Here is a 14,244-nt window from a genome sequence, read left to right on the forward strand (position 1 = left end):
CTCTGCTTAAACAGTATGAGGCATTATGTCTAGCTATGACATTTCTAATTCTCTACAAAAACTAGCCACATATATTGTCTTTTACTGGGCATCATTGGATCATGCCTGTAACGCTAGCTACTCAGAAGGCTGAGATCTGAGGATTGTCATTCAAAGCCAACCCAAGCAAGAAAGTCTGTGAGACTCTTATCTCCAGTGGCTCAAAGTGGTAAAGCACTAGCCTTGAACAGAAAAGATCAGGAACAGTGCCCAGGCCCTGAGTTCAAGCCTTAAGGCTGGAAGACAAACAAAAACCCAAAAACAAAACTACCATGCCTAATGAAATTTCTATAGTGCAGATTACAAGACTTGTCCAAATAACTGATTTTAGAGATTTCTAATCTTTTCAAGGAAGAGTGAGGAACAGTAATTGAATATCTACTATGTCTCAAATATATCCAATTTCCTCTTTCAAAGAGACTAGTAAAACAATTACTAGTAAACATTTTTTGGGGGGGGTCCAGTTGTGGGGCCTAAACTCTGGGCCTGGGTGCTGTCCCCTCAGCTCTTCAGCTCAAGGCTAGCGCTCTACCACTTGAGCCACAGCGCCACTTGGGCTTTTTTCTTTTTGCTTATGTGGTGCTGGGGAATCGAACCCAGGGCCTCATGCATGCAAGGCAAGCACTCTACCACTGAGCCACCTTCCCAGCCCCACTAGTAAACATTTTTAGTAAAAAGTAAATGTATTTAATATATAGAATGGTCCTCCTTGGAGTGCTAACACAGAAGTCAAAATTGTCAGCACTGGGAGCTGAGATGTAGCTAGCAAGTGCCACATTCTGGGTTTAATCATCAATACCAAAAAAGACAAAATAAAAAAAATTAAAAGTGATCAGTATTGGTTGTGTGTGTGTGTGTGTGTCTGTGTGTGTGTGTGTGTGTGTGTGTGTGTGTGTGTGTGTATTTTGTATCAGTACTGAGGCTTGAACTCAGGGCCTGGGCACTGTCCCTTTAGCTTTTTCACTCAGGTCCGGTACTCTACCACTTAAGTCATACTTCCGCTTCTGGCTTTTTATTAGTCAATTGGAATTTCCTGCCTAGGTTGGCTTCAAACTATGATCCTCAAATATCAGCCTCCTGAGTAGCTGGTGTTATTCTTGTGATCCACTCATGTCCAGCTGGTTTCTATAATTTTGAATTTAGGGTCAACTTTTATTTTAATTGGGAAAATACCCCTTCAAAAAATCTTTTGTAACCAGGCAAGTTTTTGTTGTTGTTGTTTGTTGTTGTTGAGGTTTGTACATTTATCTGTTTTTGTCAGTCCTGGGGCTTGAATTCTAGGTCTGGGCTCTGTCCCTGAGTTTCTTTTTGGCTCCAGGTTATCACCCTACCACTTAAGTTACAGGGCTACTTGCAGCTTTTTCTGAGTACTTTATTGGAGAAAAGAGTCTCGCTGACTTTCCTGCCCAGGTTGGTTTCAAACTGCAACCATCAGATCTCAGCCTACTGCATAGCTATGATTTTGTTTTAACTATTCTTTAAAGTAAAACATACATACAGCAGAAAAGTCTAAAGATTCTTCCTTGGTCCTAGGGTATTTAAATCTAAAGAAAGCTACAATGATGTTTTGAAAACTAGGACTTCATGTCTGAATTATTTTATTTTATTTTTTTTGTCGGTTATGGGCCCTGAACTCTGGGCCTGGGTACTGTCCCTCAGCTCTTCAACTCAAGGCTAGCCCTCTACCACTTGAGCAACAGTGCCACTTCCAGCTTTTTTTTTGCTTATGTGGTGCTCAGGAATTGAACCCAGGGCCTCATGCATGCAAGGCAAGCACTCTACCACTGAGCCACCTTCCCAGCCCCATGTTTGAAGTTTTTATTTTTCATTTTATTTTATATTTGATAGTCATGAGGCTTGAATTTGGAACCTGGGTACTATTCCTGAGTTCTTTTGCTCAAGGCTAACAATCTACCACTTTGAGCCACAACACTGTTTCCAGTTTGTTGGTTAATCAGAGATAAGATTTTCATGGACTTTCCTGCCTGAGATGGCTTTGAACCAAGGTCCTCAGTTCTCAGCTTCCTGAGTAGCTAGGATTACAGGCATGAGTTACCAGTGCCTGGTGAAGTTTTTATCTTTATTTCACTGAAGCAAGTTATTAATGAGGTCAACCAAGCCTTTTCTTTCAAAGAAGGAAGAATAAAAATCACTGTCATCAATGAATACATAATCAGTCCCGGAATATCAACCAAAGGGTTAATAACAAACTTTTCTAACTCCTTCCATTTTCCAGAGATGATGAAAATAAGTGACCTTCCTCCACATTGTAAGTGGTATTATATTTTATATAATCTTTACATTCCCTTAACAACTTTACTACTACTCTGTGTGTGTGTGTGTGTGTGTGTGTGTGTGTGTGTGTGTGTGTATGCATGCATGTGCCCACTTACCAGTCCTGGGGCTTGAACTCAGGGCATGGGCACTATCCCTGAGCTTCTTTTTATTTTTTGTTTTGCTCAAGGCTAGTTAGTGCTCTACCACTTGAGCCACAGCTCTAATTCCATCTCTTTTTTTGTAATTAATTAAAGAGTCTCACAGATGAATCTACCCTGGCTAGCTTCAAACCGCAGTCCATATATATATACATATATATATATATATATATATATATATATACACATACACACACATAAATATACACCAGTAGTCTCATAATATTTGTTCAAATTCAGGGTTTTGTTTTCTGGCCTGGTTCACAGCTAAGGACATACATGATAGACTCCCAGTTCTAATTAGGATGTCTTCCTGTGAGAATTCTGAGTTCAGATCCCCTGCATACCTTATGTATCATGAAGAAGGAAACGAGGTCCTCAAGGGACTTAATGACCAACTCTCTGAGCTGGAGTGACATGAAGGACCCAACGGAAGCAAAATATTCCTCGATGTTTCGCGAGGAGTCATAGTCATTCTTAGGAGCAAAGTGAACCCAATTTTTTTTCTGTGAGATAAAAAGCTGGGCGCAAGTAGGGATCCAACTGTAAAAACAAATAAATCAGTGAATAAAAAGGAAAACATTTGTGTAAGCGGCTTTCTTAGGTCTGAGAATCTCTCTCTGCCTCCTCCCTATTGTCTGTGGTGATAGAGGATGTTCATTGCCCACTTCTCAGCCTTGCAGATTCATCACCTATTTTTGCCTAAAAAAAAACAAAAAAACAAAAAACCCTTCCTGCAAGAAATTTAGATTTGAGTTGCAGGATTCATATGGACAGAACTGGAGGGTGAAGTTTAAAGTATAAAAGGCACAAGGGATTGGAAAGTTCCTTTGAATTTGTCTCTCTAGCAGCTTCCAGGTCTCTGGTTTAGACTTTTGTAGAGGGAAAGAAAGAGGAGAAAAGAAAATAAGGAGAAAAAACTCCCACATGGTCTACAGCTGCTCAGAAGTTGGGAGTAGAATCAGCAACTGAAAAGTGAGTGTCCCATTGCTCCTTTCCTTCCACTTCTTCCCAGCGGGAACCACTGATCACTCCATCTTGACAGTCAATTAGAGAAATAAGGAGTAGTCACGGTAGCAAAGGGAATAATGAAGATATTTAGTGAGCAACCTCTTTGCACCAGCTATGGCATACTTCTTTGATAATATTAATCTGTCAGTAGCTATTACTATGGCTTGTGGTGGTGAGCCTGTTTGTTAACTTGATTGGATTGAGAGGTGCCTGGGAGAATAGTGATGCACACATTAGGGTGTGTCTGTCAGTGTGTATCCATTAGCCAAGCAGAGAAGACCCTCTGTAAATCAACAGAAGAAAAAACAGGAAGTACAGGTATTCCCTTTCTAACACCCTCCTCCTTTCCCCCCTCCTCTTTCTTTCCTTCCTTCCTGCCTCTCTGGTTTCCCTCTCCACTCCCTCTCCCACCTTTCCTCCCTCCCTCTCCCTCCTTCCCTCTCCCTTCTCCTCCTCTCTCTCCTTCCCTCCCTTTCCCTCTCCCTCTCTCCTTCCCCCCTCTCTCTCTGCCCCCCCACTTTCCCCCATTCAGCCTGTCAAGATGTGAACTGTCACACTCCACCACCCCCTGCCTACCATGATGGATTGAAACCACTGAGCCAAAATAACAGTTTCCTCCTTTAACTTGTTTTCTTGGGTATTTATCCCAGCACAGGAAAGTGAGACTAATACAATCACTATTTCATATAAGGTCATGGTTTTGAGATGATCCTGCATACACTTGCAAACGGGGAAGAACTGATTCAACTATCTGAATATCCCCTAACCTGGAATCCTGGGGGGAGGCGGGGAAGCGGGTGCACACATGCTGGCCGTGGAGCCACACTTCCACTTCTAGCTTATTTGGGGATAATTAGAGATCAGACTTTCTTGCCCAGGCTGGCTTCAAACTATGATCCTCAGATCTCAGCCTTCTGTGTAGCTAGGATTATAGGCAGAAGCCACTTGTGCCAGGCGTGAGCCTGGAATCTTGAGGCTGTTCTTCCGGGCCTTCTAAATACAAGTCATTCGAAATACATTGTCCTGTAACCCATTCAGAAGGAGAAAAAAAAGTGACATTCCAACAAAGAAGAGCAATGAAAGAGTTTCAAATAACAGAGGGAGCTGAGGACTGAAGGGCAGAGCAGTTGAATAGGAGGCTGCCAGGAAGTGCAGAGGGAAAAGGGTCAGTTGGAAGTCAATAAACTTTGTATAATTCCCCGGTGGCACACCTAGTTTTTATTGCAGAGAGTTCTGTGCCATTATTTTTTTAATGGTATTGGGGCCTGAACTCAGGCACTTGCTAGGCAGGTACTCTACTAGTTGAGCCAGGCCTCCAGCTGAAGTTGTGTCTTTACCCTGCTTTGTCACAGCCTCATTCTCTGTGGTCAGATACTGACCTGTTGAGAAGAATCTGACGTGCCTCCACGCAGTGCTTCTGGATCACGTCCCAGTATTCTTTAGGCTGCAAAGGCAGTTTTCCTTCCAGTATCTCTGCTGTTCGAACAAATCTGAGGTCTTTAAAACTGCCAAAAGAAATGGAGAGATTTCCTAAAGTGAAAGGCTAGTAACAAATCTTGTATAATGCCAGGTGCCAATAGCTCAGGCATATGTTTTTATTTGGGATGAGGGGTATTCCTCTACATCCCAGGCTGGACTCACACTCCTTTTCTTTCTTTCTTTCTTTTTTGGAGGTCAGGACAATTTCCACTGAGGACTTTATGCTTGCTAGGCACACACACTACCATTTGAGCCCATGGCTTAATTTTTTTCATCCTACCACCTCTCTGGGTTTATAGGCATGTGCATGATCAGACATAGTTTTTCTTTTTGTTTTGTTTTTGGCCTACAGTAAGTTGGAAAGAAAGATGTGCAGTGTGTAAATATAAAGGGCAAACTATATTATAAAGTACTCTAGACAGGCGCCGATGGTTCACACCTGTAATCCTAGCTATTCAGGAGGCTGAGATCTGAGGATCAGGGTTCAAAGCCAGCCTGGGCAGGAAAGTCTGTGAGACTCTTATCTCCAATAAGCCACTAGAAAATCAGAAGTGCCGCTGTGGCTCAAGCAGTAAAGTGCTTGCCTGGAGCTGAAGAACGCAGGGACAGTGCCCAAGCACAGAGTTCAAGCCTCACAACCAACAACCAGAGTTCAAGCCCCACAAACAACAACAACAAAATTTTATGCTATCCGGGCACTAGTGGCTCATAGCTGTAATCCTAGCTTCAGAAAGCTAAGATCTAAGAATCACCTGCCCAGACAGGAAAGTCTATGAGACTTTTATCTCCAACTAATCACCAAAAATCCAGAAGTAGAGCTGTGGCTCAAATAGTAGAGCACTAGCCTTGGGCAAAAGAGCTTATAGACAGTGCCAGGCCCTGTGTTCAAGCCCCAAAACCAACACACACACACACACATACACACACACAGATGGTTCAGAGGGATGGGTGAGAATATTGAAAGGGGTGACATTAATCAAGACACACTGTATTCATTCATAAACTGCTTTGTTGAATGACAAGTCCTTTGTAAAACTACTTAAAGATAATAAAAGTATTTTTAAAATATATACTTCAGGGCCTATTAGAAAAATGATCCACAGGTGCTGGGAAGGTGGCTCAGTGGTATAGTGCTTGCCTTGCATGCCTGAGGCCCTGGGTTCGGTTCCTCAGCACCACATAAGCAAAAAGAAAAAAACCGGAAGTGGTGCTGGGGCTCAAGTGGTAGAGCGCTAACCTTGAGCTGAAGAGCTGAGGAACAGCGCCCAGGCCCAGAGTTCAGGCCCCATGACCGGATCCCCCCCCAAAAAAAAAAGAAAAAGAAAAATGATCCACAAACTATTGACATTGCACAATGTCAAATTGTGTGAGTAGGAAAATGGGGCTAGGGAAAAGATCTCCTTCTACTTCTTTTTCCCTCCTATTAACCCACTCATGTTGTCAACCAGGAATGTGACTGTCTACTGCACAGAACAATATTCATTCACATTGTATTCTATGTAGATAGTGTACCTGGAGTTAGGAAATGTAGCAGACCCTGTAGGAGGCAGATCCTGCCTTCATGTTCATGGATCACTATTTGTTGTTTTTTGTCTGCTTTTGTGCGGGTACTGGGACTTGAACTCTGGACCTAGGCACTGTCTCTTGGGTTCTTTGCTCAGGAGCTCAGCCACTTGAACCACAGCTTCACTTTTGTTTTTTTGGTAAATAAATAGTGGTGGATTTGTCTGCCCTGATCTGGCTTCTAACCTCAATCCTCAGATTTCAGTCTCCTTAGTAGTCAGGAAAACAGGTGTAAGCACCAGTGCCCAGTGTGAGTCACTTTTCTAATCCATGCTGATGCTTCTTTACTGGGACCCAGGCAGCCCTTTTCAGTCACACTCTTCATAAAAGAGGTGGTGAAGCTCCATGAAATTTCTGTAATAAGTCCAGGCAGAACTTCCACTGTCATCAACAGCTCTCAACAATAGTGAACACCCTCAGGCAGGCATTAAGGATATTCATCAAATGAATGGATTAATCTCCTCTACCTTCCCATGACACTCTTAATTTCACCTAGTTCTCCCACATCTGTGGATGACCTGCCACACTCCCCAAGGTCTCTTTTAGCCTACAGTATTTACATTTCTTTACTTATTTATTGTGCCAGCACTGGGGCTTCAACTCAGGGCCTAGGCATTGTCCCTGAGCTCTTTTGCTTAAAGCTAGCACTCTACCACTTTGAGCCACAGAGCCACTTACAGTTTTCTGGTCTCATGGACCAGAAGATGAGAATTTCTCAGACTTATCTACCTGGGCTGGCTTTGAATCATTCTCAGATCTCAGCTTCCTGAGCAGCTAGGATTACAGGCATGAGCCACCAGCACCCTGCTTTCCTTAGTTTTTTTTTTTTCCCAAGGCTAGTGCTCTATCACTTGAACCATAGCTGCATTTCCCCAATCCTCTTTCTAAAACATCTATTCCATTCAATAACTTGCTCATTTAAATCATTTATGACTAGCATTTCTCATACTAGATCTATGCCAGATTTTCAGCTTGTCCCAGATCTTCCCTCTCATTTTCATTAGAAATTAGATTTCTATATATTGAAAATGGATTCTAGAACTTGTAGGTGGGAAGGGGAGGGAAAAACAGACAGGGCAAGGAAAAGGGTGGCATTGTTCAAAAAGAAATATACTGATTAATGTAACTGTGACCCCCTCTGTTATCACACCTTTATAATAATAATTTTAAAATTTTTTAATTTAATTAGATTTCCTTGTCCCCCAGAATTTTTAGCCTACATGTCTACAGTAGGTAGTGAACTTAGTGGTAGTGATGTGACCAGGAACAAAGCACTTGTCACATGTTTGATATTCAACCCTAGTATGGCACTTGTTAGCTCCTGATAATTCTTGATTTTTGCTTTTTCTGGTACTAGAATGTGAACTGGGTGCTATCCTTTAGCTTGTTCACTCAAAGATAGAGTTGTACCACTTGGGGATTTTTGGTGAGTAACTGGAAATAAAAGACTTTCCTGCATAGTGATCCTCAGATCTCAGTCTTCTGAGTAGCTAGGATTACAGGCTTGAGCCACTGACACCCAGGTCTTGCTGATCTTTTTTTTTAATGCATAACAAACTTCTCACATTGGCTAGACCAGGTTTTCTACTTTTTTCCTTAAATTCTCAGTCTAGCTCCCCAAGCTCCCTATCCTCCAACAATCAACCCTCGTAGATTTTTTTTCTTATAAGGTTTTAAGTTAAATGGTGCCAATCACATGAGAAAATTGCTCTGTATCATTTTCTTAACAAGTCTCTCTCATTGTTGATATTTTGGATTAAGTCAATGAACGTCTCTTTCTTTTTTTTGCCAGTCCTGGGGCTTGAACTCAGGGCCTGGGCACTGTCCCTGAGCTTCTCATGCTCAAGGCTAGCACTCTATCACTTGAGCCACAGCACCACTTCTGACCTTTTCTGTTTATGTGGTACTGCAGAATTGAGCCCTGGGTTTCATGCACACTAGGCAAGCGCTCTACCACTAAGCCACATTCCCAGCCCTCAACAAACTTTTCTAAATGACTCTCATCATTTTGGGTACCTCTTGTCTTCATTGTTTTCTTTAGAAAAAAAGAAAATAAAATTTCCTTCTAATTTCTTCTCACTAGAATCTATAGATTCCTTCATTTGCCATCTTTTTTCTATTTGATCAATTTAAACTCACAAGCACATGATTGCCCATTATCTTTTTTTTTTTTCAGTCGTGGGGCTTGAACTCATGACCTGGGTGCTGTCCCTGAGTGATTCAGCTCAAGGCAAGTGCTCTATCACTTGAGCCACAGTGCCACTTCTGGTTTTCCAGTAGTTAATTGGAGTTAAGAGTCTCATGGACTTTCCTACCTGGGCTAGCTTTGATCCTCAGAGCTCAGCCTCCTGGTAGCTAGGATTACAGGTGTGAGCCACCAGCACCAGCTCCATTATCTTTTTAGAACTGAGCTCTAGCAATTTTACCAGCTCTAAGAGTGACTTCCTCAATATTTTCTAGGTTAATTTATTTTCACTTATGTATTTTTTGGATAGTGCTGGGGATTGAACTCGGGGCCTTGTCTTGCCTTCTGTCACTTGAGTCACTCTCTTAGTACTTTTTGCTTTCTTTATTTTTCAATTAAATTTTTGCTTTTTCCCAGACCAGCCTGGATTGCAATCCTCCTATTTATGTTTCCCACATAGCTAAGACAACAGGCACCTGCCATCATACTCGTTTTTGAAAACTGGTTGAAATGGGAGTCTTGTGAACTTTTTTGCCTAGTTGTCCTACAAGAATGACCCACCACACTGTTTAATTTTCTTTCTTTCTTACTTACTTTTTTTTTAACCATCTTCCTGTGGCTTTAACTCTGGTCTTGGGCACTGTCCCTGAGCTTTTGTGCTCAATACCAGCACTCTACCTCTTAAACCATAGCTCTACTTCTGGCCTGTTTTGTAGTTAATTGGAAATAAAAGTCTCATAAATTTTTCTGCTTGGGCTACCTTCAAACAAAGATCCTTCTGAGTAAACTACTAGTGTGAGCCACCAGCACCTGGTCTTGATTTACTTTTTGATTCCATAAACATGCTTGTAATGAAAAGAAATGCTTTGATTTATTGAACAAATATAGTATGACAAATATTATTCTAAGCACTTTAGCTAACTCTCTCTTTATATTTCCTATTTGCATATTAAGAAACAATGTCATTCATTTACTCCAAATCACATAGTCACCTAAAACTAGAAATAAGTAGTTTCAGAAATGATTACTGTATATACTTCTGCCTAATTAGGAAATTACTTTTTCTATTGTTCAGACTAGCACTGCCAGTATATTATAGAGAATGTAGTTATTTCTCATCATTGGTAGCCTCTATCCTATATGGACTTCACCTTCAACTACTGTGTGTGTGTGTGTGTGTGTGTGTGTGTGTACTGGTTCTGGGGCTTGAATTCAAAGCCTGAGCACTCTCCCTGAGCTTTTTACTCAAGGCTAGTGCTCTACCACTTGGGCTATAGTTACACTTCCAGTTTTTTTTCCCTCAGCTTTTTGGTGGTTACACAGATTTTCATGGCCAGGCTTGCTTTGCACCACAATCTTCAGATCTCAGTGTCTTGAATAGCTCGGTTACAGGTGTGAGCCACCAGCATCCCGCTCAATTCCTTTTTAAAACAAATAAGTTCTCCATTAACAAGATATTCCTAAGACTAACATATTCAAAACTAAGAGATCTTCCAAAAGCAAAATATCTGTGCCACTGACTGCCAGCCAATTAACATTAAATACAACTATCTGCCTCTAAGGTTTCTAATAAAGGACCTACATGGATTATTAGGTTAAACTTTCAGTGATTTCACCAAGATTTGTATCCTTTAAGAGGACCAGTAAATGAGTAATCAAAAAAACTGATGTAATCATACAATGGATTATTCAGCCAGAAATAGGAATGCTACACTGATACATGCTTCAATGTGAATAAATATTGGAAATATATTTAGTGAAAGAAACCACAGGTGGAAGGACATATTTTATACGATTCTATTTATATGAGATGTCCAGAATAGGTAAATCAACCAAGAAAGAAAGTGAATTAGTTGACAGAGGCTGATAGAGAGCTGCTAATAGGTACAGGATTTCTAGGGTGATGAAAATATTTTTTAATTAATGATGAAGATGGCACACATTTTTAAAAGGATGAATTTTATGCAATGTACCTTACAATTTCCTTCCTATATCTGTGGGTTATGTATGTATAATGCAACCAGAGACAAAAAATATTTGGAAAAAATTGCTTCTGTACTCAATATGTACAGAAATTTTTCTTATGATTTTTCCTAAATAATATGTTAGAACAACTAATTACATAGTACTTTCAATATACTAGATATAAGTAATTTAGAGATAGTTTAAAATATATGAGAAAGTGGGCTGGGAAAGTGGCTCTGTGGTAGAGTGCTTGCCTTGCATGCATGAGGCCCTGGGTTTGATTCCTCAGCACCACATAAACAGAAAAAGCCAGAAGTGGTGCTGCGGCTCAAGTGGTAAAGTGCTATCCTTGAGCTGAAGAGCTGCGGGACAGTGCACAGGCCCATAGTTCAGGCCCCATGACCAGCAAAAAAAAAAAAAAAAATGTAAATAAAATGAATAAAAAATATATAAGAAAGTGCATAGATTACATGCAAATATTATGCCACTTTATATAAGGAACTTGAGCATCTGTGGATTTTGGTATCCATTGAGGGTTGTGGACCAATAGCTAATGTATCCCAAGAAACTATTGTATATCTCAATTGTGTGTGTGCGTGTATGTGCGCGTGTGTGTGCGTGCGTGCGTGCGCACACGCACGCGCACACTTGCCAGTGCTGGGACTTGAACTCCGAGTCTGAGTGCTGTCCCTGAGCTGTTTTGTTCAAGGCTAGCCTCTCCCACTTGAGCCATAGCTCTACCTTCAGCTTTTTGGTGGTTAATTACAGATAACTGAAGAGTCTTATAAACTTTTCTACCCAGGGTAGCTTCAAACTGCAATCCTCAGATCTCAGACTCCTGAGTAGTTAGGTTGACAGTGTGAACTAACAGTATGCAGATCAATTTTTGAAAAAGTATAAAGTGATAAAGGAGGCTCCACCTCCCTCCTCCTTACACCTATGAGTCTTGCAGCCAATTTAGTCATTATAAATGTAACTGAGAGACCACAGATTGCAGCTGAGTTCCTACAGGAATAAAACCCAAATCCCCATCCTCCATTCATCTCATAGGTAGACAAATAAGGGAGCAGACATGCAATTATATTTAGGATAACAGTATCATCCTGAAGATGATGGTGAATTAATACTTCTCTGGTACTTAGGTTTTATCAGGTACTATAATAAACATGTTGCATCTATTAAATTAGACATTCTTCCCAGCAACCCTATAAAGTAGGAACTGTTATGTCAAATTTACAGATAAAGAAAGGACAGCACAAGGTAATGTCACATGCTGTATTACCTCCAAAGCCAATTGATTCAGTGTGTGGCTATTAACCAACATGCTCCAGTGATTTGAGACAGATTCACAAAGGAGGGCTGCTTAACTTTTACATGTGGGATTGTCACTCATAGTTCATATAATTCATAGTTTATAGTTCATAGTTCATATGTACTTGGAGTCTAGGATATTTGTTCGTCCCATTTTGATGCAAGGTCAGGCCCCCTCTAAGAGGCTTGCTTATGTGTGCACAGAAACAATAAGGAAAGGGGGGCATGGGGAAAGGGAAGGACAGGCCCTTCTTACTCTGAAAACCACAGTTCTTTCAGTTGGAGCATCATGGGGTTCACTGTGTGCAGATGCTCCTCGTTCCACTTCTTGGCATTCTGGTAGACAGTGTGCCAGGGCACAGGGGCCCGGATCACTCTGAGAGGAAACACGCGAGGGAGGCTCTCAATGAAGAGCCTTTGCTTCTCCACTGGGTCCATGAGAATATAATCAACTAGAACCAAGAGAAAAACCACCTTGATATTAGTCAGAATCCTTAAACTATGTATTAGTATATGCTAATTCCCCATCAGTCCTCAAATTGATTTCCCTCAACAAGACAGCTATAAAGTTATGTTAAAGGAGCTTGGCACTGGTGGCTCATGCCTGTAATACTAGCTACTCAGGAGGCTGATCTGAAGATCACAGTTCAAAGCCAGCCCAGGCAGGAAAGCCCAAGAGACTCTTATCTCCAATTAACCAACTGAAAACTGGAAGTGGTGCCGTGGATCAAAGTAGTAGAGTGCTAGCCTTGAGCATAAAAGCTTAGAGACAGCGCCCAGGTCCTGAGTTCAAGCCCCACTACCAACCAAAAAAAATTATGCTAAGTGAAGTAAGTCTGACCCAAAAGATACAAAGGACACATGGCTTCTCTCATATGTGGAAGTTAGAACTATTTTATCATACATATATAAACATATACAGGGTCATATGCACATATACAGCAACATATGAACTATAGAATATGCTATACCCTAGTATATACTGAACTATAGTATATGCAAGGAAGAATTCCAAGTCCAAAATTATGTTAAAGGAGCTTTGAACAACTAATTTACAATTTACCAAAATGAATACCAAAAAGCTAGTACCTCAAGTGTGACAGAGTGAGATCCTGGGACAGGGGGAGAGAAATAAAGAGAGGAAGGGTAAAAGAATGAGTCATACTATTCAATGTCCATGTATGAAAATAAAGCTAAGAAAATTGAAGAGCTAAGTAGGTTTGGGAGAGATGGTGGAGAATGATGAAGAGGGTGACATTGATTGAGATATATTATACTCATAAACTGAAATGTTGAATTGAAACACCTTTCCAAAACAAAATGTATTGCCAGATGCCGGTGGCTCATACCTGTAATCCTAGCTACTCAGGAGACTGAGATCTGAGGATCAGGGTTCAAAGCCAGCCTGGGTAGGAAAGTCTTTGAGACTCCTATCTCCAATAAACCACCAGAAAACAGGAAGTGGTGCTGTGGCTCAAACGGTGGAATGCTCACCTTGAGCTGAAGAGTGCAGGGACAGCACCCAAGCCCAGAGTTCAAGCCCCACGACTGACCAAAAAAAATTGAATTTATTGAAAAAAAATCAATACAATGGGTACAACAATAATTATGAATGGAAATTTTCACAACAAATGTTTTACATGCTAAGGAAAGAGACAACAGGTAAAGGCTTCCCGCTCATGGTAACACTTAAGGCTGAAAAGGAGCTCATTAACCAGAAAGACAGGAAAAGCATATAAAGAGGTGAAGTGCTATCACTTCTGGATGGTCTGCTTAAGCAGCTGGAAGATGTGCTATGGCAGAAATACTAGGTCCAAGTGAAGTTATACATGATACAACTGGAGAAGCAAGTTGGAGCTGTGAGTGAAGGACCTTATATTTTTATTTTTAGCAGCTGTGTGCTGTGGTAGTAAACATTATGAAAGTAAGGAAAATGAAAATAACTAGACAGCTTAGTAAAGCTAGAGTAGCAAGGTAGATTAGAAGGGATGTAACAAGGAGTCTGGTAAAGATAGAATATTCTGTCTTTACAAGGAATGTAACAAAGGAGACAATCCCATGTGAAATGAAATGGCAATCTCAATAGTAAATAATAGTAAAGAAATAAAAGCATATGGCAAAGCAGGATGAGTTAAAAGTTGAAACAAGAAATGTAGAAGAGGGGCTGGGAAGGTGGCTCAGTGGTAGAGCGCTTGCCTTGCATGCCTGAGGCCCTGGGTTCGATTCCTCAGCACCACATAAGCAAAAAGAAAAAAG

General features: G+C 41.0%; 1 protein-coding gene across 1 annotated transcript in view; it reads right to left on the reverse strand.

Annotated features, from left to right (window-relative positions):
- The window catches only part of Dnah3 (dynein, axonemal, heavy chain 3), a 209,322-nt gene that overhangs the window by 178,000 nt on the left and 17,078 nt on the right, over window positions 1-14,244 (reverse strand). The window contains exons 7-9 of the mRNA XM_013011154.1: window positions 12,245-12,462; window positions 4,865-4,990; window positions 2,822-3,017 (exon numbers count right to left, since the gene is read on the reverse strand). Of these exons, the coding sequence (XP_012866608.1) occupies window positions 2,822-3,017; window positions 4,865-4,990; window positions 12,245-12,462 (540 nt within the window). The remainder of the gene's footprint in view (window positions 1-2,821; window positions 3,018-4,864; window positions 4,991-12,244; window positions 12,463-14,244) is intronic.

This window comes from Dipodomys ordii, unplaced genomic scaffold (genome assembly GCF_000151885.1).
Source record: "Dipodomys ordii isolate 6190 unplaced genomic scaffold, Dord_2.0 Scaffold14, whole genome shotgun sequence".
NCBI classification, from domain to species: Eukaryota; Metazoa; Chordata; class Mammalia; order Rodentia; family Heteromyidae; genus Dipodomys; species Dipodomys ordii.